The sequence below is a fragment of the Notolabrus celidotus genome, chromosome 1 (genome assembly GCF_009762535.1).
Source record: "Notolabrus celidotus isolate fNotCel1 chromosome 1, fNotCel1.pri, whole genome shotgun sequence".
Lineage (NCBI taxonomy): Eukaryota > Metazoa > Chordata > Actinopteri > Labriformes > Labridae > Notolabrus > Notolabrus celidotus.
In genome coordinates this window covers 1,555,123-1,582,621 of record NC_048272.1, presented here as the reverse complement: position 1 = coordinate 1,582,621, position 27,499 = coordinate 1,555,123, and the positions used below count along the sequence as shown (strand labels likewise).

Genomic DNA, 27,499 nt, shown 5'->3' with positions numbered 1-27,499 from the left:
TGTTGTAACAAAATAAGCTGAAAACTGCTAAAAGACATCATGACTGATGTTTCTTTTCACATTGTGTCTATCATGGGGTCCTTTGAGACTGTGAGGATGGTTTAGAGCAGCACAGACAAACTGTCTTGACTCTTAGTTTGTCATTCTGATCGGTGACACCATCCTTCCTCCTGAGAAAAGGATCAAGAATGTGAGACAGCAGCCATGCAGTGACAGAGTTAGAGGGATGCTGGGACCTACGTTGAGTTCTGCGGGCTTCCAGAAAGGTTGGGCAGCAGGAGCAACAACAGCAATGACAACAATAACAACAACAACAATAACAACAACAACAGAGCACATCGTATAACTGGACATTATCCTAAATGACTAGAACCCTTAGCACTGATGTAAGGAAGGAAGAGAATGAACATGCAGAGCAGGACCTTAACTCCACAGATAGCTACTGATGAAAAAATGCAAACCCTGTTCATCCAAATACATCAAATAATCATTCTAACTGATTATTTTGAACTCTTATCAATGCTTTCTGTCATCATAGTTTCTAACCTCATGGGTCAAAGCTTTTTTTTTTTCAAGTGATGTACAAATGTAACCTGATATGTTGCTTATAATAGAAACTTATGGATGAAAGCATTGCATAGTCAAAGCTGTTCTACGTGATTGTATGGCAAGTAATTGCACAATGCCTATCTCTCAAGTGACAACTAGCAAGTACCATTCAATTACACTTAAAGCTGGGGTTGGTGTTCAGATTTAGATCCACTTTTTGTTATACTGGTTAAAATGATCTTTATGTCCTGATGGTAATCAATACATGATGTGTTCTTAAAAAAGAGGTAAAAAAAAGCTGCTATCTACAGCCGGAGTAAACCTGGGAAAACACCAACCAATCACCCTTTTTGGGGTCCAAAATTTTAAACCAATCAAATCCCGTCCTGCCGTTCTGCCCGCCTCCTGCAAAGCGTACATTTCCCCAGCGTTCACTCCCCGTCCCCTGCCTCTGCTTCCCCTGACTCTACTGACTGCCCCTCTCGCTCCACCTCGGGCCTGTCCCCTCTGACCTGATGAGGTGCTTTGCTCAGGACTGTAGTCCGGATCAGAGTCTAAAAAGCTCTCACCACGGGGGCTCTGACAAGCAGAAGAATTAATGACATTTAGTAAGTCCTACAGAAATGTAGATGTACTGTAGCGTCCGTCTGGACGCTGTAGTGATGACGAGCCGATACGTGAACAAGTTGAGTTTTAATAACCGGTCACTGTCGGCCGTGATCACGCCAACCAACAAAGCAACAATCAATGTTTGAATGAATGAAAAACTTCTCCTCTTGTCTCTCCTCTCTCCAGCTCACACACTCTACACCTCTCCTGATGCCTTCACTGACTGTCAACACTGTAGGAATTAAGAACATCTACACTGAACAGGTTTAACAAACAGTAGAGCTGTTACAGTTTTATATGTGTTTTAACTTTTCTCCTGATATCGTGTCACCAGTACAACTGGATAATGCTAACATGATAGTTGTGAGTGCTAACAGCAGCCATGTTTGTTTGTGTTTTTAACTTTCACTATGAGAATGTTTTGGTGAGGACCGGTTTTGAATCAGTCACGATCATATGGTCGAGAATCAGCGGCGCTCGTACATGTGAGCGGGGGGTGGGGGTGCGTCGTTTTGGAGGAGCTCAGGGGGAGGATGGGAGGGGTTAGACGGAGTCATGAGGAAATGCTACATTCAAATTCATGCTAGTTTTACGAGACTACCAACCCCAGCTTTAAATAAAATGTGCACATATAATATGATAACAGTGAGTATATAACCCACAATAAGACTAACACCGAAGGACATTGGATAACATTTGTATTTGGAGATCTTGGATCAGGCAATAGGAAGGGTTTACTTTATTTCATCAAGAACATACCATGCACCAGGCAAACAAAACAGAAAACACAAACTTTGCCTCCAACAGGACCACAGATAAAATAGTTTGGCCAATCTCAAATCACTTAGAACATCATATTTCATCAAGCAGCGGTTCTTTTGCCGGTTTTATTCCAGTGCCATGTAAGCCAATATTTCAGATATTATTCAAAACTGGCCTCCATTTATCTGCGGTTCAAAACCAAATGAAAAGTACTCACATGTTTGGATAGGTCTGGGCTTTTAGAGTCCACATCGTACCTGAAAGGAAAAAAGAAAATAAAAGCAGAAATTTGACTTGACACATTGTTGAGTAGACTTGGCTTAGTTAGAACCTTTTGAATGAAACACTCTGGAAACAGACACTGGTGCTGTGTCATTAATGGGAGCAAGGAAGGGAAAAAAAACGAGGAGCACTTATGTAGAATTGCTTTTTAAGATATGTTTTTGCTATTAAAAAAAATAGGCATCTCAAACTTTTGGAGGATGGAAAGGGTATTCATTAAACTGAAACTGTCTAAAGGATAACAGAATAAAAGAACATGATATAGTGTACCTAATTTAAAATTACACTATGTAAAGAGCAGGTGGAAAATGTGAGAAATCAGGAAAAGCAAAGGTCATTGAATATGTAAAATTAAGAACAAAAAGGGAGATAAAAAAGAAGACAGGATCTTTGAATCTTTTCAGATGTTACTCTACGTGAGAGAGTAATTGTTGGTTCAGCAAGACCTTTTCTTTTCCCCCCATGATAATCAGTGAAGGGGCCGGGCCTGATTTGCATGTGAATATAAAGCTATGAATGTGAAGGAAATGGGCAATATGTGATGTAACAAGATTGAACATTTGATCAAAGAATAGATCTAGTTCACCTGGAAACAAATCAGACAAACAGACTTAATCATGAGTAAAGCACAAGAATATGTTAATGATAGGCTGCAACCATACAGAGTTAAAAAGATAGACACAGCTGCCAAATAAGATTGTAATATGTGTCTTGTTGTGGCACAGCTGAGGATAAAACATCAGTTTTATTAAAGGGATAAAATTGATATGCTGGCTTGGATTGTGTCAATAGAAATGCTAAATGAAACACAGTTCATGCTTCAATAAGCCCCTTCCAATTTGGTTAGTATCAACATGTTGAAGCTTTGTACTCTTGCAAAACAGAAATGCAGGTTACCATTAGAAAGGTGACAGATATATGCATACGTATGAATGTGTGTGCATATGTATATATATGTATTTCTCTTTCATTTTATTACTTCTCTTCATTTATTTTGTCATTTAAAATCATTTCTCAACTAACATTTTCTTCACATGTTTTCTATTCATTTATTTATCTGTTTATTTTATTTATTTTATTTTTCATATTATCAATTGTATTTCATTTCACATGTCTGATCCCCTGTTTGATTGTATTTGTTTTGTCTTGTTGTTACATTAAAAAAATTATAAATAAAATATATATATATAAAAAAAAGAAAGGTGACAGATAAACTATTCAAATGTATTGGTAGTTATTGATTAGGGGACCTTAATTTAAAGAAGAAGTAGACTTGAGCAGGCTTCATTTAGAATCAAAATTTAGCATTTTTTGGGGGGTAGCACTTTATAACTGAACTACACACTTTTAAGCATTAATTAAGCATTAATTAATACTTAACTCATCATCTGTAAAGCATTGTTCATACATTAATACTCATTTATATATCATGTACAAACACAGTTATAAATGTTTTATTATTCATGAATATGACTCTATAATGTGTTAACTAACTCTTTGTTCATACTTTATAAATGATGGATTCACCAAATACAAATGAGCTATTATGGTCATTATAAAGCAGTTATAAACACATTTACAGGTTATGATTCTAACGTTTAGTAAGGGTTAGTGAACACCTTATTACATAGCAAATTATGATTAATCAAGGTAGTCATAAAGGACTTATAAGCTGCTTGTTCATGGTTTTGTGAGCTGATCTAAAGTGAGGACTTTTTATGCTTTACAAAGAATTCATTAATGAGATTTAAGACCAGCAACACCTTAATAATAATAATAGTATTAATAGTAATAATAATAATAATAGTAATAATAATAATAATAGTATGAATAGTAATATAATAATATTAATAGTAATTATAATAATAATAGTATGAATAGTAATAATAATAATATTAATAGTAATTATAATAATAATAGTAATAATAATAATAATAATAATAATAATAATTAGTTTGTTTTGATCAAAATTAAAAACACCCCAATTTTTCCACTTTTTGATTGAAATCAAAGCAGTTCAAGTCCATCAAATAGCTTGAAATGGTACAAAGGTAAGTGGTGAACTGCCAGAGGTTAAAAAAAAAAAAAAGTAAGATTACCCAAAACTGAAAAAATAATGTACATTTCAGAATTATACTTAAAGGCCTTTTTCAGGGAACTAGAAATGGGTTGCTGTTCTGCAGCAATAGAGGTTAGTCGAGCCTTGAAAGTTGGTGCTACCAATTTTTACAGGTGTCCCAACTTTCCTTGATTACTAACAACCCCCTCTGTCTGCATAAAAGTAGTGTTGGAACACACGGTGGTACCATACCCTCGTGAGCATCATTTGAACAGTCTTGTACTCCAGAAAGTGATGTGTTGCTTTAGAAATGGCTTGAAAAAGGCAATTAACAATGGTAGAGAGACAGACCATCATAACATTTTGGTTTATGAATTGATTCCATGATTTATTTTTGAAATTCAATTGTTTATTTGTTCGACGTTTTCATTTCAGAGCACAGTAAGACATTGAACTGCATCATTTTCAATAAAAAACTTGAAAAATTGGGGTGTTCTAAAACTTTTGACCGGTAGTGTTTATGGCAGTATTAGAGCCCATTAACATGTTTTGGCATTTGGATGAATCCAAAGATTACCCAAGATTTACAGCCTGCTGTACCCGGTAATGGATGTGAAGCTAAGATTAGGCAAACACTGGTTGGGGGGGCAAGGTTTACAGAACAGTCAGTTTCCTATCAGGAACTGCCAGGTTGTTAGTCAACAAAGAACCAAGCAGAGATAATAGAAACATCATCATGAAGTGTGAAGGAGAACAGAGTGCAAGATAGGAGACACAAACACCTTAAAGGCAATCACTCACAAGTCGAAGCGGAGGTTCTGCTTCTCCTCAAAAAAGTAGTCCAAAATGTACTTTCGAACAAAGTCAGGGTTCAGGGTGTTGTCTATCACCTCTGTTCTTCCAAACTGCAGAAGGAAGAAGACAAAATGAAGTTCAGAGAGAGGAAAAATGATGAAAGGAGAAGCAACACAACAAAACACTGTTTTCATAATCAAGTACAGTTAGAACTGTTGTCCTCTTGCACTTTATTTCCTCTTCATTTCCTTCTCCTTTCAAGACTGTCACTTGTTACATATCCATGCATAGATAGACACATTACAGCTGTAGGGCTGGGTATCACCAGGTCCCTCACGATACGATATCATCATCGTATTCTTTTGGATGTGGTAGCCTAGTGGTCTAAGCGCCCCACATACAGAGGCTACAGTCCTCGTCGCAGGGGTCACCGGTTTGATTCCCGGCTGGTTGACCATTTCCTGCATGTCTTCCCCCGCTCACTACTCCCCACACTTCCTGTCTCTCTTCAGCTGTCCTGTCAAATAAAGGCAAAAAGGCCAAAATATATATTTTTAAAAAAGAGAAGAAAATGAGCCATTAATGAGATCTCTCATTTAAGTCTCAAATAAGACTCATGGTCTGTCATGGTCTCAACTATTTCTCCTAGTGAATTTTAGGAGAAACTAATGAGAACAATTTGAAACTTGAATGAGGCTGAAGTGAGAATCTCAGTTTTGTCTCCAGAGACTTCGAAGAGAAAGCCTTGAGCAGTAAAATTTTCCTCTGGGCAGTGACGCTTTGCCAGAAACGTTAGCATTAGCATCATGAACCGTCCTCTCCTCCATGGTAAGCTCTGCGAGCTCTTCATCAAGTGTTGTTCCATTGTCAGTACAGTAAAAGCCCAAGTGGGCCCAGACTTAAGATTTGAAATTCGACGGTGCATCTTTCCGGTGTTTGCTAATCCTCCGCTTTGCACCATTTTCTTTTTCTTCCTCTTTTTATTTCCTTTCAAAGAGTACTCTACCGCAGCACCCACTCTTATTCATGCTAAGCACCATCATGTGGAGGCTTGAAGTAGTGGCTCTAAATTATAATTGTAGCAGGCTTTTGTGAGAGAATCTGTTTAGAACGGCTGAATGTTTATTTATTCTTATTTTATCAAAGTGTTGCTTAACGATACAAGACGGGTGAGAGACATGACAATACCGTACACAATATACAAAAAGTGAAAGACGAGACAACAAGTGAACATTAAAGAAATGAATGCGTGTGTGTGTGTGTGCATGTGTGCGTGTGTGGGTTTGTGTAAGTCTGTGTATGTGTGGGTGTGGGTGTGTGGGTGTTTGTCTCTTTGTCTGTATTGTTGTATCAAAATAGGACAGTAGTTTGAGATAAGCTGGGTGGGAGAAGGTAATGAAGGCAATTTTTTTGGGGGGGGGGATATCCAAAATTAAATAATTATAATGATAAACACAATCAAAATAAAATAAAAAATAATAAGATAATTAAATTAAATTAAAATGAAAAGGGGGGGGGGGGAACAAGTTCAGTGGGCAAGTAAGAAGTTGAGTTAATAAAAATAAAGGGCTATAATACTACAACTACTACCACTAACAATAATAATAATAATAGTAATAATACTATTAATAGTAATAATAATAATAGTATTGATAGTAATAATAATAATAATAAGAGTAGTAATAATACTACTACTAATAATAATAATAATAGTTTTAATAGTAATAATAGTAGTAGTAATAATAATAATAATAGTATTAATAGTAATAATAATAATAATAGTATTAATAGTAGTAATAATAGTATTAATAGTAATAATAATAATAATAATAGTATTAATAGTAATAATAGTAGTAATAATAATAATAATAATAATAGTATTAATATTAGTAATAATAATAATAATAATAATAATAATAATAATAGTATTAATAGTAATAATAATAATAATAATAGTATTAATAGTAATAATAGTAGTAATAATAATAATAATAATAATAGTATTAATATTAGTAATAATAATAATAATAATAATAATAATAATAATAATAATAATGGTATTAATAATAATAATAATAATAATAATAATAATAATAATAATAATAATAATAATAATAGTATTAGTAGTAATAATAATAATAAGTATTAATAGTAATAATAATAATAGTATTAATAGTAATAATAATAATAATAGTAATAGTAATAATTAGTTTGATTTGATAAAAAATTAAAATAAATAAATAAACCATTAAGTAAAAATCTTATAACTAAATAGTAAATATTCATAGTCATGATAATACTAATGGTAATAATATCCATAGTACTAATCATAATGCTTAGTATCATTTAAACATTAACCTTAACCATCATCATCCCTGCCTCTTCCCTTCACCCTGAAGTTTATGTTTATTGTTTAAATATCAATATTTAAACATTGCAATATATCGTCCTAACGATATTTTGGCGAACCCCTAATTGCAGCCCTGATTAATCGATGTGCTCTCACACACTGTAAGCCAGGGGTGTGTTTCCTGTTTCCTTGATCCTCGCTCCCCTCCTACATTAATTACAGAAGAATAACTCACTCATCAGCCTCACAGAGAGAAAGAGATAGAGGACTAGGTGAGGAAAAATGTGTAGAAAGAGACAGAGATAAAGAACATGGGTGGATTTTGAGGGGAAATTAGAGGAAGAAAAATTGCTGAAGCGGTTTGAAGAGCAGCAGGGTGGAGAAAAGGGGGGGAAAACTGGAGTGGAGGGTTCAGACACATAGATGGAGAGGGAGAGCTAAAAGAGTGGGCAGGGGGAGGAGGAGAAAAGCAGCAATTAAGACTCCCTAATTAGTGGGATTTTCACTCCCAAAGTGCCGCATGCAGGGAAATGTGCCAGAGGAAAGGCTGGCAAAGACCAAGCAACACCGCATGCTACACAATACAAAAACTGATTATGAGCTTTCAATGTTAGAAGCAGTACACACATTCATCTTTTGAAGCCCCTGGAATCCCTTATTAACTATTTACTCTATACAGAAGTGTGAAAAAAAACATTTTTGAAGTGTTCAGTAATATGTATGAATCATTAGTTTGATAAAAGCACATGTAGTAAATAATCTTTTTTTGGAACTCATGAAATGTGTTGCAATCACTGAAAATCCCTCCAAATTGTGACACAGTTTATAACCCTGTGACACTATGAGGTTAAAAGAATCATTATTGAATTGTTAGGGCCCGAGCAGTGATGGTGCTCAGTGGCGGCGAAGGCCCCATTGAAACCCTAAGGATTTTTCCTCTTTTCATTTGTTACGCCACTTCAAACGCATTTTTGGACCCCTGAACGTGCATGAAAGCGCAGATATTTTTGCACACTCATCAGGCCTGGTAAAAAATGTACTAATTTATGGGTCTCACGCAAAAATTTGCAAAAATGTGCTCACTAGCGCCCCCTAAAGTTTTCAATAACGCCTCCCCATAGAGATTATTTTGAGCTACATGCATGAAAATTGATACGCATATTTATGGCATCAGAACGCACAAAAAAGCCTCTCACACCCATATCCGAAACTCAACAGGAAGAGCGCCACCTAGCTTTGAAAATTTAAAACGGCGTCCAAATGCATCCAAATAAGGGTGCATACTTTTGCTATCTCCTGCTAGAGCTTTTCTCAGATTCAGTCCAAACTAGGCACATTCTATAGTAAACCCATTGACGATTAAAAATTATAAAAGGAATTCCGTTCAGACTAAAATTGTGGGCATGGCAGACTTTGAGGCGGTGCATAAAAAAAAATGTTGGGAAATGGATCTTTGTGACTTTAAAATGCACTTAATGCACTTCACCTCATCCAACACACTCATCAGGCCTGGGAAAATTGCGACATTTTATGGGTGTCGCAAAAATGTGCTCACTAGCGCCCCCTACAGTTTTCAAAAACGCCTCCCCATAGAGGTTATTTTGAGCTAAATGCTTGAAAATTAATACGCATATTCATGGCATCAGGACACACAAAAAAGCCTCTTGCACCTATATCCGAAACTCAACAGGAAGAGCGCCACCTAGCTTTGACAATTTAAAACGGCGTCCAAATGCATCCAAATAAGGGTGCATACTTTTGCTAACTCCTCCTAGGACTTTTCTTCGATTCAGTCCAAACCAAAGGCAACCTATAGTAAACACATTGACGTTTAAAAACTGTTAAAGGAATTCCGTTCAGACTAGAATTGTGGGCGTGGCAGACTTTGAGGCGGGGCATCAAAAGAAAATGATGGGAAATGGATTTTTGTGACTTTAAAATGCACGTAATCTCACCTCATCCAACACACTCATCAGGCCTGGGAAAATTGCAACATTTTATGGGTGTCACAAAAAAAGTCGCAAAAATGTGCTCACCAGCGCCCCCTACAGTTTTGAAAAACGCCTCCCCATAGAGGTTATTTTGAGCTACATGCTTGAAAATTAATACGCATATTTATGGCATCAGAACGCACAGAAAAGCCTCTCACACCCATATCCGAAACTCAACAGGAAGAGCGCCACCTAGCTTTGAAAATTTAAAACGGCGTCCAAATGCGTCCAAATAAGGGTGCATACTTTCGCTATCTCCTGCTAGGGCTTTTCTCAGATTCAGTCCAAACTAGGCACATTCTATAGTAAACCCATTGACGATTAAAAATTATAAAAGGAATTCCGTTCAGACTAAAATTGTGGGCATGGCAGACTTTGAGGCGGTGCATAAAAAAAATGTTGGGAAATGGATCTTTGTGACTTTAAAATGCACTTAATGCACTTCACCTCATCCAACACACTCATCAGGCCTGGGAAAATTGCGACATTTTATGGGTGTCGCAAAAATGTGCTCATTAGCGCCCCCTAAAGTTTTCAAAAACGCCTCCCCATAGAGGTTATTTTGAGCTACATGCATGAAAATTAATACGCATATTTATGGCATCAGAACGCACAAAAAAGCCTCTTATATCCATATCCGAAACTCAACAGGAAGAGTGCCACCTAGCTTTGAAAATTTAAAACGGCGTCCAAATGCATCCAAATAAGGGTGCATACTTCCGCTATCTCCTGCTAGGGCTTTTCTCAGATTCAGTCCAAACCAAGGGCAACCTATAGTAAACCCATTGACGATTAAAAATTAAAAAAGGAATTCCGTTCAGACTAAAATTGTGGGCATGGCAGACTTTGAGGCGGTGCATAAAAAAAATGTTGGGAAATGGATTTTTGTGACTTTATAATGCACTTAATGCACTTCACCTCATCCAACACACTCATCAGGCCTTGGAAAATTGCAACATTTTATGGGTGTCACAAAAAAAGTCGCAAAAATGTGCTCACTAGCGCCCCCTACAGTTTTCAAAAACGCCTCCCCCTAGAGGTTATTTTGAGCTACATGCATGAAAATTAATACGCATATTCATGGCATCAGGACGCACAAAAAAGCCTCTTGCACCCATATCCAGGAAAAGCAGCAAAACTCTACAATTCAATTATTGTGCAGCCATATCAGGTATGAGCTGAAATTGTTCTTCTATAGTGGAACAGCAGGTACTGTAGGTGGATGTGTGAGTTTACTTCACCTTCCAATCAATACTGTAAAAACAACAAATACAATTCAATGTGGGCATTTAGGACTCCACAAATACCTCAGAACCCTACACTTATGTGTTGTAACACAATAGTGAACTTTTTTCTAAGAAGTGTTTTAAAGGTAACATATCATGCAAAATCTACTTTTTAATGGTTCTCTACCTGAAATATGTGTCCCTGGCATGTCTACAAACCCCCCCCCCCAATTCAAAACTAGAGTGGAGGGTTCAGACACATAGATGGAGAGGGAGAGCTAAAAGAGTGGGCAGGGGGAGGAGGAGAAAAGCAGCAATTAAGACTCCCTAATTAGTGGGCAGAAAAAAATCCATTCTGCCCCTGTTCTGATTTCTCGACCTTTCCGTTTCAGTTTTCAGTGTTTTTCATACGTCACAACGCCATCCGGTCTGTAACAGGAAGTCAGAGCTCGGAGCTTGTTCAGCCCATAGACTGTATAAAATACAACTCAACCCCTCCTCCGTTTTTCATTCCCTGCACACATGTGTGCTAACAAGGAGCTTAGGAGGGAGGCATGCTAGTTGTAGGCTGTCTTAATAAACACAAAGGTCGGTTTTACTCCCCACGTCTGCAGATTTGAAGATCTAGTGGATGATTTTTATTTTTCATGGAAAAGTGCTAGCGCTAGTTAGCATAGCCACATAGCTGCATGTTCGTAGCTGTGTACCAAGACACACGTCGACATACTGACAAATAAAACAACAAGAAACACTAAATCTGTGACCAATGGTTCAGAAAGGTCCTGCTGCAGGCGACTCTCCATCAGGATCAGCAGCCAACATGTAAACATTAGATCAACATGCTGGATGAGCCGAGGCCACACCCACTTCCTGAGGGGGCGTGGTCAGAGAGCTCATTCTCATTTATAGGCACAGACACAGAAAACAGCCTGTTCTGAGCAGGACTGAAAAAGAGGGGTTTACAGGCAGACCGAAATCTGATTTCAAAGTGGTTTTTTGAGCAATAAACTTTAAAGACATGTTTTGGGGACCTCTTAGACCAATATATTTTGCTAAAAAAGAGCATGATATGTCACCTTTAAGTTTGTATTTTTCTCTGTGTGAACTCACTGACTAGAGATCTTAATTTAACTCCGGCAATAGAGCAAAGTGGAGGAAAGGACACAGCTGTTGAATCTATAAGCCACCCAGACTTTCTCTGGGACCCTGAGGTTTCGATGAGGCTGTGAGCACATGTTAGCAAAGAGGCGGGTGTTGGTGAAGATGTGCTTTGTAATGTGATTTCCCTGCTGAGTGGAAGAGACAATACTGTGCTGCAGAGTTCATTAGTTGCTGCTGGGCTGCTGGCGTCGGCTAATGAGAATCTGGCATGAAGTCCCTGACCCACACCCTCGACATGAACACACTGTGACACGCACAGATGCACACCAGCTCGCACACATTCTGTACATGTTCTAAATTAAACTCCTCAGGCTACACTATCTGATATTGGAGAAACACTTCGGGTCTATATCATTTTATACATTGATGGAGTAGAATACTCCACCCTGATTGGCTTCAAGGTGTTAAATACTTCCTGAGAATAGGACACTTGATATACAGTAGTTCTGGTCAGGGCCGTAACCAGGATTTGACAAATACTGAGGTCAAAATTTGGTACAGATGGCACAGTATGCACTATCTTCTGACACTGAATACCTCAACCAAGGATATTTATCTTCCCATTTATTGCTGTACTGTAACAGCCTCTGACCAAACTTCCTTTGGGGGTAACTTTGATGAATCCACTTGTTGTTCAGAAGGCTGTCCTTCTCATCATTTGGCTTTTTATTTTTGTACCTGGCAGGATCCAATTCATGTAGACAGACTCTCCCCTCTTCTGTCATCTCTCTTCCATCTTTGTCTCCCTCAGTGCTGCTCTCTCCCTCTCTTGTCCCTGTGAGTCTGCTTCACTCTTTCCCTCAGCCTCCTTTTCTGTGTCTCTCCCTTTCTCTCTTCTGCCTCCACGCTGTTCTCTTTCCATTCCTCCATCCTCTGTCTGTCCCTGTCTGTCCTCACTTGTCTCTCCTGCTAAATTGTAAGGAGGATCATGAAGTTAAATAAAATACACCTCCTTCATATCAACATTGAGACACATTTAAATAATTCGAATACTAAATAGTGACACAACAGCACAAGATTAAAAGTAAAATGTAGGTCATACAATGATCCTATTACTCTTACAGTTACATTAACCATCTTTATGCAGATGACTCTGTAATTTACTGCTGTTCACACTCGATTGCACAGGCTTTTAAATTCTTGCAATCCGCCTTTGATGCAGTGCAAAATCGACTGGAAACATTGAAAATGGTTTTAAATGCGGAAAAATCCAAATTAATGCTTTTTTCAAATGCATCTGTTCCTTCGGAGGGTATCCCCTCAATTAGAACTGTCCAGGGTAAAACTTTAGAGCTGGTCACCAGTTACAAGTACCTGGGACTAATTATTGATGGAGACCTTTCATTCAAAGTGCATGTCAAAAACCTGATCTCTAAATGAAGGGTGAAGCTCGGTTTCTATTACAGAAACAAGTCATGTTTCTCCCTTAGAGCTCGGAAGCTCCTGATGTCAGCTACTTTCTTGCCTGTACTTGATTATGGCGATGTTGTGTATATGTGTGCTTCATCCAGCTGCCTACAGACCTTGGTTCCGGTCTACCACTGTGCTCTGAGGTTTATCACTGGTTGTAGCCGCCTCACCCACCACTGCGAATTGTACGCTAAAGCTGGCATGCCTTCCTTAAATGTAAGGAGATATACACACTGGATGACTCTGGTGTATGAGGCTCTTCTTGGCTTGGCTCCTACTTATTTATGCACTTTTCTCCAGAGAACTGGAAGCCGTTATGCCCTACGATCAAATGACATTTTGCATCTTTCTACTCCTCGTGTTCGAACTGAAACGGGAAAAAAAGCATTCAGTTTCTCTGCCCCCTCTGCTTGGAATGCCCTCCAATCTGAACTGAAACTGTCAGCATTTGTTTCATTGGAAGCTTTCTGCTCTATCTTAAGAAAACGACAACGGAAATCCTTCGAGCAGTGCCTGTGTTCTTAAATTGTAACTGTAAAATAACTTCTGCACTTTATTTTATCAAATTGCTTGTATTTTATATTTTAATGTTTGTTGTCGTTGTTATCTGTCTGTTTTGTTTACTATGACGTATGTTGCTGCCTCTCTTGGCCAGGTCACCCTTGCGAAAGAGGTCTCGATCTCAATGGGTCTTTTATCTGGTTAAATAAAGGTTAAATAAAAAAATTAAGACAATTACAAAGTACGCCTACTATCACCTTAAGAATATATCAAGGATTAAAGGACTTATGTCTCTGCAGGATGTAGAAAAACTGGTCCATGCATTTATCTTTACAGACTAGACTACTGTAACGGGGTCTTTACAGGACTCCCTAAAAAGTCCATCAGACGGCTGCAGCTCATACAGAATGCTGCTGCTCGAGTCCTAACAAGGACCAACAAAGTAGACCACGTCACTCCAGTTCTTAGATCTCTACACTGGCTTCCTGTCTGTCAGAGAATAGACTTTAAAATCCTGCTGATGGTTTATAAAGCACTGAATGGTTTAGGCCCAAAATACATTGCTGATCTGCTGCTACTTTATGAACCACCTCGACCTCTGAGATCATCAGGTACTGGTCTGCTTTCAGTCCCTAGAGTCAGAAGGAAACATGGTGAAGCAGCGTTTAGTCATTATGCACCACATATCTGGAACACGCTCCCTGAAAGCTGTAGGTCTGCTCCAACTCTCACCTCTTTTAAATCAAAGATAAAGACTTTCTTATTTATCACTGCCTTCCTATCTTAGATTATCTTATAATTTCCCCCCCGGGAGTTCAATAAAGTAATATCTTATCTTATTATTCCTCATGTAAATATGTCCATGAAACACAGACTCAAGAGAAATCACTCTGAAACACACTAACTGTAAGTGAGACTGAGGTGTAAAATAAAAAACCCCAGCAGTAGAGAGCGGTAACAGAACATGTGTCTAATCCTTCATTATCTTTGTGCTTCTTTTGTTCCTAACCTGACAGAAAATTTCATTTTCTCCTTCCCTGGAGCACACACAAACCCCCACTAGGGATTTGTGCCAGATGAATGTCCTGTAGCTCACTGGCCAACATGGATTTCTGTTCCCCTTGTGCCATGTTCAGGAGACAGTAACACAGTGATGATGAGTCCTGTGCTCTCACAGATGGAGGTAAATGACGGCCGTGTGAATTCATGTAGACTTTTTCCGTTTTGAGTGAAAAAGCACAGTGGTGTGTTTAAAAGACAGGAAAACACAGAATATCCAACAGCTACAGGAATAACATAGAAGTACGGGTACTTTTGTCAAGGGAAGAGAAATTAGCTCAACCATCTCTTCCTTATATATGACAAGTGCTGTGTTGTGCTTTTAAATGTCCCTTTTAAATGTTCCTCATGTGTCTCACATAAGCACTGGTCAGAGGGCTTTCTGTTTTAATGCCCCTAGGCTGTGGAACTCTCTGCCTCTGAACATTAGGGTGGCGAGCTCTCTGGGTGTTTTTAAAAATGAACTTAAGACTTACCTTTTTAATTTATCTTTTAATTTGGAGTAGTTTATTTTAGCCCTGGACAGCATTATTATTATTATTATTATTATTATTATTAGTAGTAGTAGTAGTAGTAGTAGTAGTAGTAGTAGTAGTAGTAGTAGTAGTAGTATCTTTTTTTTTAATTATTATTATTTTATTTTTTAATTATTTTTTTTATTTATTTTTTTTATTTTAATCATTATTATCTAAACCATTGTTTTAACATGTATTTATTTATCTTATTTATAAAAGATAATTATTTATTTATCTATTTATTTCTTGTGTTCATCTGATCTTGTTAACTCTACCTTATTTTTAACTTAACTTTTCTTTCCACTCTTAATTATTTTATTAACTTTACTGTGTTGATTTTCTTTTATTTTTTTAAGTATTTCTTTTTTTTAATCATGCCTTTTATATATAGGCAGACACCCTCTCCACTTTTAAGAGTAGGCTTAACACTTTCCTTTTTGATAAAGCTTATAGTTAGAGCTGGATCAGGCTTGGACCAGCTTTTGTCATGCTGCTATAGGCCTAGACTGTCGTGGGAACTGGTGCACTGACGCACTGGGATCCTAGCTCACCCCCTTCCCCCCCAACCCCCTCATCACTTACTTTAACTCTCCCTGTCCCATTAAAGTTACTAACCATAGACCTTTCTGGAGTCCCTGAGCTCCCTTGTCTTGTAGGTCCCTCTGAGCTGCTGTGGACGTTCTGGACTTCAGCAGCAACAGCTTCTACTACTCGTCTCATCACTATCACCTCTCTCTCTTTCTCCCCTCTATCCCTCTTTAAAGACCCAACTCAGTCGAGGCATGATGGCTGTCTAACATGAGTCTGGTCCTGCTGGAGGTTTCTGCCTGTTAAAGGAAGTTTTTCCTTTCCACTGTAACTAGCTAAATACTGTGATGTGCAATGCTCATGATGGATTAAGGTGGGGTCAGACTGAGTCTTACCCTGTCTTGAAGTTGGGTCTCTGTTCATAATTTAACATAGAGTGGTCTAGACCTCCTATGTTTGTAAAAGCGTCTTGAGATAACGTTTGTTGTGATTTGGCGCTATACAAATAAAGATTGATTGATTGATTGATTGATTTTATAATTTTACCATTGCTGTTGTTTTCTGACTGTCTGTTATTCTGTGAAGCACTTTGAGCTGCATGTTTTTATGTATGAAAGGTGCTACATAAATCAAGTTGAGTTGAGTTATTTATTTATTTTTATTTGTTAGTTTATTTGACAGGGGCCATGCAAAACAAAAACTGTCAAGCCAGAGTTAGCTATAAGCTAATTTTCATCTGTGGTCCCTGGGCAGGAAGATGTAAACGAATGTACAATACAAATAAAAAAAAACATACTAGCATTTAAAACAACACATCCCATCACTAATAACAACACATTTAAAATTACATTTCATCGTCTCTAATTTGATGCATTCAGATGATCACATAATTGTTTTTCCTTGAGCCATAATTTAAGTTTACTTTTAAAGTTGAGTAGAGTAGAATTGAGTGCTTATATATTCTCTAATGGGAAAATTAATCCCTAAGTTTGTCTAGAACATCAAGTTTGAGCTGTGACTGTGTTCTGGTGAGACACATGTACTCATACATATGCATATATAGACACACTATACACCTCTAGTGCCACACAGACTTACTGGAGCTACCAACAGCAAATGGCAGTGTGTGATATCACAGGCGAACTAGGCAGTGGGGAAAAGTTAAAAGGTCAGTCTTGTCGTGTTTTCATAAAGCTGCTGTAAATTAGCACCGTTCCAACCTCTCTCTTGTTCTGTTCTTAAAGAGAAGCTCATAAATGCTTCAAGAAAACCAGCTCTACACCATTTTGGTGCAAGTGATGTGTGTTCTCTTTTCAGGCAACAGGCCTGTTAACGATGTATGCAGGGAGCCAGAAAGTCTGCAGAAAACAAAAACAGCAAGTGGTGGGAATTTCCTGTTTAGATCAATTTAGGGCAAATCAGAAATATTTCAAGTTACAGCCCAAGGCTTTTATTTTAGGGTGATGACACAGTCAATACAGCAGGTCATGTGGTGAGGCGAAAGATGTGCCCTTTCCAGGGATGGAATTGGGAGCGATGTGATGAGAACATGTAAGTGTGTGTATGTGTGTGTTCAAAACCAGGCTGAACAGCTGAGTCTGGTGTTAGAGATGTGGACAAATATTGTTGCTCTTGAGAATTGCTGCATTATTTTTGTGATACTGATATTTCAGTGGTTCACTTGAGATCTTTTCTTTGTTCAGGCAAACCTCAAGGCTTAGATAAAACAAAAGTTATTGTGTCAGATATTAAAAGGACTGTCATTCATTTGATTCAGATTGTATGCATATGTGGGTGTGTAGTTTGGGGATGCATTATATGTTTGTTTGTTTTTCTACAAATTGATTTCATTTGCTAATACACTGGAAAAAATGCCCCTCCAAAAAAAAAACAGGGAAAAAAATGTATTTTACCTTGAAATAAGCAAAAAAATCAGCCAGTAGAACAAGTGAAAATTTGCTTTGTTAAGATTTCTTAAAGTAAGACTTAATATTTAGAAAACTGTGATCTTAAAATTAGCAGGGAAAACGTATTTTAAGTAATATTTTACCCACATTTTAAAGCTTAGTGTCTCAGAATAAGACAGGAATGCTAACATTTAGTATTTTCACACTCAAAAAAATATTTCTGCACTAATACATTTCATTTCAACTTCTTCATTTGAGATATATTCACCTTAATTTGAGTTGTATTATAGCAGCACTTCTCTAGGTTTAAGACCATCTTGTACTTGAAATAAGATGACAAAGTTGAATTGTCTCATGTTGAGATATAATGTCTTCTCATAGTGAGCTGGATATACTAATATTCAGTCATGTTGTTCTTTAGGATAAGCCAGCTATGCTCTAAAGGAGGTGTTTCATTGTGTGCATGTAGTTTGAGGATGAATATTTTTATCTGATTTAGAAGAAACAGTGACTGAAAACTGAAACCCACCCTTAAAAACAACAACTTTTCTTTCTTTCTTTCTTTCTTTCTTTCTTTCTTTCTTTCTTTCTTTCTTTCTTTTATCAATGGAGCTGTTTTCTGATAGATCCTCCAATAAAATGCATTTACTTAAATCAAGTAAAGTGTTTGTCTTAAATCAAGATTATCAGTCTTCTACAAATAAGATCTCAGCTTGAAAAATGCATGAAAGGTAAAATAAACCTTGTTTCTCCTAAATTACAACTCAAACTAAGATCATTTCAAGATTTTTTTACTAATGATATTTAATACGCATTGTCTTAAAACAAGTCCCTCTATCTTTCTCAAATATTACTCTCTTAAAGGTGACATATCATGCAAAATCGACTTTTTAATGGTTCTCTACCTGAAATATGTGTCCCTGTTTACAAACCCCCTGAAAATGAAAAGAATCCATTCTGCCCCTGTTCTGATTTCTCCACCTTTCTGTAAATGTGTGCTGAAACCAGCCGTTTCAGTTTTCAGTGTTTTTCATACGTCACAACGCCATCCGGTCTGTAACAGGAAGTCAGAGCTCGGAGCTTGTTCAGCCCATAGACTGTATAAAATACAACTCAACCCCTCCTCCGTTTTTCATTCCCTGCACACAAGTGTGGTAACAAGGAGCTTAGGAGGGAGGCATGCTAGTTGTAGGCTGTCTTAATAAACACAAAGGTCGGTTTTACTCCCCACGTCTGCAGATTTGAAGATCTAGTGGATGATTTTTATTTTTCATGGAAAAGTGCTAGCGCTAGTTAGCATAGCAACATAGCTACATGTTGGTAGCTGTGTACCAAGACACACGTCTACATACTGACAAATAAAACAACAAGAAACACTAAATCTGTGACCAATGGTTCAGAAAGGTCCTGCTGCAGGCGCCTCTCCATCAGGATCAGATTCTGGATCAGATTCAGAGGGTTGAAGTAACGCCGTGTATATTCAGCCAACATGTAAACATTAGATCAACATGCTGGATGAGCCAAGGCCACACCCACTTCCTGAGGGGGCGTGGTCAGAGAGCTCATTCTCATTTAAAGGCACAGACACAGAAAACAGTCTGTTCTGAGCAGGGCTGAAAAAGAGGGTTTACAGGCAGACCAAAATCTGATTTCAAAGTGTTTTTTTGAGCAATAAACTTTAAAGACATGTTTTGGGGACCTCTTAGATCAATATATGTTGATAAAAAAAAGAGCAGAATATGTCACCTTTAAGTAAATGTATCTTAAATCAAGTGGGAGAAGACATTTTGACTAAAAATGAGACAATTTCACTTGGTAAGATTTTGAGTTTTTGCAGAGTATTATGCTACCTTAGGGCTACTTCCTACAAGACAATACATAAATGTTTTATTTTTGTGTTTCAGAGAGAGACTTACAACCAGTAATTACGGCAGACCAGGGGGAGAGAGTGACTGAAATCTAGTTAACAAAGATGAGTAACTTTATCAGTCTCACTCCATGAAAATTGTATTAATGAGAATGAGTGGAGGAAGGAGAAGGAAGAAAAACATCTGAGAAAAGATGAAGTGTTATTTGACTTCAGAACACTTCTTGATACTCTATTACATCCACAGATTTATTTTTCTCTGGATTATACATACTGCCAGTGTTGATGTGTAAAAGGATTGAGTAGGGGTAGTTGTACTACAGGCTTTCACACTTCACTAAATGTAATGAATTCTCAGGGGGGGTCAGAGAAAAACAGCCCAAGCATGAAACCTGCCAAAGAATGATTTCCCCTCCAAAACTAGAGCAAGAAGCTCTTCATGTGCAGGAAACTGCACAGCCAAAAAGTACACACATAATTTAGTTCAGAGGTCTTGCAGAAATTATGAAGATGTTCTTTATCTACTGGAGTTTTTCCATGGAGAGAACAAACTTTAACAAGACAGACACTATGGAGGAGTGCCAGAGGGTCCTGTCAGAAAATGTTATTTCAAAATTTCCACTGAGTCACCTGTTTGGCTGACGTTTGTGGGTGTTCTCTTTCACACAGCTTCACCTGAAGCCTCCCCGACACCCACCACTTCCAAGCAATATGATTATGGCTGTGATGGTTTAACCCCGCCAGCAATTAACTGCCTTATATGCTCCTATTTATGGAACCACAACAAGTGAACATGACAAAATGAAGTTTGACCTGAGAATAAACTGAAGTGAAACGCTTGTTACATAAATTATTATCTGTGCAGCTGATGCGAGTCACAGCTTGTCTTACACAGAGCGGTTGTGAAACTAGAGAAGAAAGTGCGAGGGAGAGTTTTAAGATGGAAAAGCTCCCTACATATGTATGCATCTATGCTTTGAGTTGGCATTCATGTTTTCTCACAAGCATTACATATTCCCCCGCAGTCCCTTGGCCACATTTGAATGAGAGCCCACACAGCCATCTGCTTTAAACGGGTAAACATACAAGCAAGACAGGGTCATTTGACTGAGTAAATCCTCTGAGATTACATGAAATTCTGTTGCATTATATGTCCACAGAAGACTGGTCTGAAAAAGAATATTTCTGAGGCCTCTTGGAGGCATTGACACCTCGCACTGTGGGATGAGTGATGATGTCAAACGAGGGGGTTGACTTTAAAGACGACAACAAAGGTGTTAAGGGCATGTGTGCAAGAGGAAGAGCACTCTTACTATTTTTACAAGCACACACAAACAAACACCAACACATACATATAACAAGCTGGAATTTGCAAGCACTGAAGTCAAGGATCAAATGTGAAGTAAGCACTAAAGTGAAAGAAATACACTTTGCTGTTTCTCTGAAAGGCTTTTGACCCGGCATAGTGTGGGTCAGACTTTACAAATAGCTTGTGTGTTTGGGTCTTTCAGACTTGATTTCTGAGTTTACTAAAGCAAAAATGAAGTCATCCATGATCCATTTTCTGTGAAGAACATACACAGGGACTCATTTTTATTGACAGAACGAAGATATTGTGTCTTGCAGTGTTAAAGGTGACATATCATGCAAAATTGACTTTTTAATGGTTCTCTACCTGAAATATGTGTCCCTGTCTACAAACCCCCTGAAAATGAAAAGAATCCATTCTGCCCCTGTTCTGATTTCTCCACCTTTCTGTAAATGTGTGTGAAACCAGCCGTTTCAGACTTCAGTGTTTTTGTTACGTAACAACAATATCCGGTCTGTCACGGAGTCAGAGCTCGGAGCTTGTTCAGCCCATAGACTGTATAAAAAACAACTCAACCCCTCCTCCGTTTTTCATTACCTGCACAAATGTGTGCTAACAAGGAGCTTAGGAGGGAGGCATGCTAGTTGTAGGCTGTCTTAATCAACACAAAGGTCGGTTTTACTCCCCACGTCTGCAGATTTGAAGATCTAGTGGATGATTTTTATTTATCATGGATAAGTGCTAGCGCTAGTTAGCATAGCTACATAGCTACATGTCGTAGCTGTAGCTGTGTACCAAGACACATGTCGACATACTGACAAATAAAACAACAAGAAACACTAAATCTGTGACCAATGGTTCAGAAAGGTCCTGCTGCCTTTCTGGGAGAGGTTGGTTTTACTCCCCACGTCTGCAGATTTGAGGATCTAGTGGATGATTTTTATTTGTCATGGATAAGTGCTAGCGCTTATTAGCATAGCCACATAGCTACATGTTCGTAGCTGTGTCCCAAGACACACGTCTACATACTGATAAATAAAACAACAAGAAACACTAAATCTGTGACCAATGGTTCAGAAAGGTCCTGCTACAGGCGCCTCTCCGTCAGGATCAGATTCTGGATCAGATTCAGAGGGTTGAAGTAACGCGATCTCTGAGCAGCCGTGTATATTCAGCCAACATGTAAACATTAGATCAACGTGCTGGAGAGCCGAGGCACATCCACTTCCTGAGGGGGCGTGGTCAGAGGGAAAACAGAGTGTTCTGAGGAGGACTGAAGAAGAGGGCTTTTCAGGCAGACCAAAATCTGATTTCAAAGTGTTTTTTTGAGCATAAACTTTAAAGACATGTTTTGGGGACCTCTTAGACCAATATATATTGATGAAAAAAGCGTGATATGTCACCTTTAATTTTGGTGGCTATTTTAGATTCAGTCTAAAAAAAAAAAAAAAAAATCTAATATGATTTTACGATTTTTAATGACTATTTTAATTTCATTTTAAATGTCTTTTAATGTTCAACTGATTTTTAACTGTATTGATCATTTTATGTAAAGCACTTTGAATTGCCTTGTTACTGAAATGCACCTTATAAATCAATTTGCCTTGCCAAAGTGTCACCGTATTGATCATTATATTGTTCAGGGGTTTTCTTTGTTGGCTGAAGTGTCCAATTAGAGGATATTTCCACAGTATTTTCAGACAACTGATGGCTGAACAGCTTTAATGAAGTGTTGAAGCCAACCACTACGTGCCCACGCAGGACGGAAATGTCTTAACTTGAACCCTCAAACACACACACACACACTTCTAAATACAACAAAGACACACACAACAAGCCCGGTAAGAACCTAATTGGACGTACTTCCTTTCTTCTTATTTGTGTGTGTTTGTGTGTGAGCACTCACCTCCCTCCACTGTTTGGTTTCAACACCCTGTGTATAGAGCACGCACACTGTGGGAAAAAGAAGCAGAGAGAGGTAACATTTTATGAAAGAAAGAGGGAAAATGAGAGGCATCAAGAGAGGAGACAATTGGAGGAATGCAGGCAGATTCCAAATGGGAAATCAATGTGAAGGGGTTTTAGCTCTATACAGTGAACAAACGTCCACAGTGCCATAAAGATTTCCCCAAACACAAGGCAACAAAACCACAAAGACAAACACAAACCACAATGGCCAGAAGAGAGATAAAGGATCAAAGTTCCTGATTGTGTATTAGTTATTTGTAGTAAGACACAGGCACAGAAGGACACTAGAACGGGGAGGGGAGGGGTCAGAGACACAGACAGCACAGTGAGCAGCAACAGGAGGGAGACGAGAGGGAGAACGTGCGCGACAGAGAGAACGCACAGGAAAGGTGAGAAAACGAGTGACTGCAGAAAACACAGTAAACTTTAGACACATTTAAAAGGCATAGACTGTTCAACGGCAGAGGGAAGACTGTGCAAGGTTAAAGTGTCATCAATCAGGGTCCACAAAAAACCTGCAAAGGCACATTAGAAGTGTCTGTGAAGGTTCTCAGTCATCCAGGTCATGGACATTAGAACTGTTTATCCATCAGTGCAATAAGTGAAGAATAAAGACAGTCAAGGTAACCTGCTGTTAATGAAGGTGTTTAAAAGATTATAAATAATGTACAGACATCAGAGATTGGACCTTTTTGTCTAATTGTGATGGCTCTTGTTTTTGTACTTTCTAATTTAATTTCTGTAGAACTCTGCTCCATGTTGAGAATATAAATAAAGCCTTTTAAATGATGCACATTTCATATAATGTATGTTTTTTACAGTAGTAATTCATTTTATATATGATTTTACATTATTTTAGGTAATACAGTCATTCAAACAAGAAAAAATTTGAGGAGCCACTTGGGAGCCGAAAGAGCCGGCTCTTTGTAGTGAGCCGAGCCAAAAGAACCGGCTCTCTAAAAAGAGCCGGAATTCCCATCACTAAAGGACACACATTGGGTTTCTGCAACATACTCACATGGGTCTGACTTGGAGAATGTGTCTTTATCCAGCAGATTTCTGCAAAGCAAAAAAAAAAAAAGAGAAACAGTTGTTACTCAGTGGCAATGAAAACAAATGTAATGCTGAAGTGGGGCTTCTATTGAGGTCTGAAGTGGATGATTCTAAGCACTTTTTTGTTGAAATATCTTTTTTTTCTGTTCTGCTTTTGGCTTTTGTGTGAAGACACTTCATAATGTAAGTGCTACATTAGACTGTCCAAAGCTGACTAAGTGTTTTGGTAAATCTCTAGTGACATTGTTGTTGCATCATATTCTTCTTTTCTCTCTCCATCCTCACCATCTCTGGTTGTGAGTTGTAGACATGAAACATACATAACTTTCCCCTGTTAAGATTCAACGGAGCCCTCCACCTCCACCTCCTCCCTGGCTGGGATTTTATTCCCCACACTTGGCATCAAAAGCAACCCATAATAAATGGAAATAGCTCCTGGCTATACAAAGAAGCACTGAGGTGGGCGGCAGTGTAACTTTAAACTAATCATTTTCACACAAGAGGAAGACCAACTATGTCCCTACACATCCATCTTTTATAGAGACTTCTGTTCTGCTGTCGGCTTCTGTTTATTCGTTAAGTTACAAGTGGTGTGTGGTGCTTGTCATTCAGTGTCTGGCTCCAGGAACTTTAAGGACACCTTCACACAAATAGTTGAACAAATGCTTTAAAGCCCTCCTATAGGAAAGGGGAATTTAGGGAGGAGATCTCAAAAGTGTTTCATTTATGTCTCCTAGACAACAATGAGATCTGTTTGAAAGCAAAATGAGACTATAGCTTATGTCTCCTGTTTCTCATTCTTGCCTCCAGAAAAAAAAGTTTCAAAAAGTCTCAGCTTAGTCTCCCTTTCAGTTCAAAAGGAGATCTATTTGATGCCCTTACAAAACCAAAACTTTAATTTCATTGGTTCATTTGATATCTGTACAGTGTTGCCCAGAAGAAAAATAAAATATTTTAGATGGGGTGTGATCTCAATTCACAGATTCTTTCTTGTCCTACTTCGCCCCACTCCAACTCTACCCTTGCCTCTCAGGTTGCTATGCTGCACAGAAAAGGAGAAGCTTGCTTGCTAGACAGAAAGCCCTGGAAAGTAGGCTGTTGCTCTCAGAGCCTGTAGCATCATCAGTCAATAGGAAATAGTTGAGTTGATAGTTGAGTTTGACTTGCTAACCCAAATTCCATCTATTCTTGTATTCATTATCTAAACCGCTTATGCTGTTAATAGTTGGGGAGGCTAGGATCACAGTGTCAGACTGTGATCGCCAGGCACTTGTATCGGTGACAGTGACCCATAGGAAAATGCATTTAGAGAGGAGATCTCAAAAGTGTTTCATTTCTGTCTCCTAGACAACAATGAGATCTGTTTGAAAGCAAAATGAGACTACAGCTTAAGTCTCCTGTTTCTCATTCTTGCCTCCAGAAAAAAAAGTTTCAAAAAGTCTCAGCTTAGTCTCCCTTTCAGTTCAAAAGGAGATCTGGTCCAAATCTGAAATGATTCTCAGGTATTTCTCAAGTGTTGTGACTCCTTTTGAGCTCAGGTGGAGAAATCAGGGAGCTCTCTCAGTTGTCTCAATCTAACCTCATCCATTTGTTTTTGTCAGACTCAGTTTTTGTGTCTCAGGTTGAGCTCAAGTGGAGCAAAGAAAGAGCCTGAGCTCATCTTTTCATCAACATTTATAGTGCCCTGCAAAATTAAGATTTCAAGATTTAGTCTGTTTTGGATGCTGGGCAGGTTGAAGCATTGAGTGATTTAGTCTGTTTTTAATGTCATGTCTGGTTGGTTGGATCCTGGAGATGTGGTTACAGCAGTTGCACAGGGGTCTTGTGGCCTTTGGTGATGGGGTCCAATGTGATATTTTTTCATGGGGCCCAAAATCCCTGGCGGCACCCCTGGGTCCATACCTCTCTTAGATGAGAAGAGCAAGATGAGAATCACCTGACCAATACTCTCACACACTCAAATCAAACAAAAGCAGTGGGCTTGTATATTATTATTAGGGGGTCATTTGTCAGGAGCAGAATAGACAAAGAGGCAAGCTGGCCCTGTGTTCCAAATTGCTTCGTTTTTTATCTTCATGACAGTGCATGCTGCTTCTTATTCTACTTTTCTTGCAGTGTACAATCTAGACAAATTACTTCATAATAACATTGTGCCTTGAGCTTTGACCCTCTTACTAAAACATCTGTCACAATCTTTAGCTCATCTCAGCCATCTCCCCAGGTCAGTTGATGTACAGTGTTGTGCTCTGCACAGAGGATTGTTTGACAAAATGGCCAATAAAACTTGTTAGTATGCACTCTGTAAAATGCAATCTAATATACCAGGACATCCTGGTATTTGTGGCATACTGTATTTGACATATGCATTTTGTGACTGGATTATTCTGAGCGTACAAGAAACACTGAAGTATGGATGTTTTTTGAGGTTGATGTCAAGTGACTCCCAAATTCAGCAAATCTCAAGGTCAGCCTATTTTCACTTGCGCAATATTTCTAAAATTAGACGCTTCCTATCTCAGAGTGACGCAGAAAAATTAGTCCATACATTTGTTACCTCCAGGTTACATTACTGTAACTCCCTCTTATCAGGCTGCCCCAATAAGTCTCTAAAGATTCTTCAGCTAGTTCAAAACGCCGCAGCTCGAGTATTGACTAAAACTAGGAAGAGGGAGCACATCTCTCCAGTGTTAGCTTCTCTACACTGACTCCCAATAAAATGTAGAATAGAATTTAAAATCCTTCTTTTAACCTACAAAGCCCTTAAAAATCAGGCACCCGCGTATCTTAAAGAGCTCATAGTGCCCTATTACCCCTCTAGAACTCTACGCTCCCAACATGCAGGCTTGCTAGTTGTACCTAAAATCTCTAAAAGTAGTATGGGAGGTAGAGCCTTCAGTTACCAGGCCCCTCTCCTTTGGAATCATCTACCAGTCAGGGTCCGGGAGGCAGACACCCTCTCCACTTTTAAGAGTAGGCTTAAAACTTTCCTTTTTGATAAAGCTTATAGTTAGAGCTGGATCAGGCTTGGACCAGCTTTTGTCATGCTGCTATAGCCCTAGACTGCCAGGGGAACTGGCACACTGACACACTGGGATCCTAGCTCACCCCCTTCCCCCCAACCCCTTCATCACTTACTTTAACTCTGCCTGTCCCATTAAAGTTACTAACCATAGACCTTTCTGGAGTCCCTGAGCTCCCTTGTCTCGTAGATTCCTCTGAGCTGCCGTAGACGTCCTCCTGCTGCGGACGATCTGGACTCCAGCTGATACGGTCGTGCTGGACTCCAGCGGCAACAGCTTCTACGACTCATCTCATCACTATCACTTCTCTCTCTTACTCCCCTCTATCTGTCTTTCCAGACCCAACTCAGTCGAGGCATGATGGCTGTCTAACATGAGTCTGGTCCTGCTGGAGGTTTCTGCCTGTTAAAAGGAAGTTTTTCCTCACCACTGTAACTAGCTAAATACTGCGATGTGCAATGCTCATGATGGATTAAGGTGGGGTCAGACTGAGTCTTACCCTGTCTTGAAGTTTGGTCTCTGTTCATAATTTGACATAGAGTGGTCTAGACCTCCTATGTTTGTAAAAGCGTCTTGAG

At 38.6% G+C, this 27,499-nt stretch overlaps 1 protein-coding gene across 1 annotated transcript in view; it reads right to left on the bottom strand.

The window, feature by feature from the left end:
* cpne5b (copine Vb) overlaps positions 1-27,499 on the bottom strand; it is a 256,605-nt gene that overhangs the window by 176,209 nt on the left and 52,897 nt on the right. Inside the window, exons 2-5 of the mRNA XM_034700261.1 lie at positions 23,867-23,907; positions 22,787-22,833; positions 5,063-5,166; positions 2,138-2,177 (exon numbers count right to left, since the gene is read on the bottom strand). Coding sequence (XP_034556152.1) covers positions 2,138-2,177; positions 5,063-5,166; positions 22,787-22,833; positions 23,867-23,907 — 232 coding nt within the window. The remainder of the gene's footprint in view (positions 1-2,137; positions 2,178-5,062; positions 5,167-22,786; positions 22,834-23,866; positions 23,908-27,499) is intronic.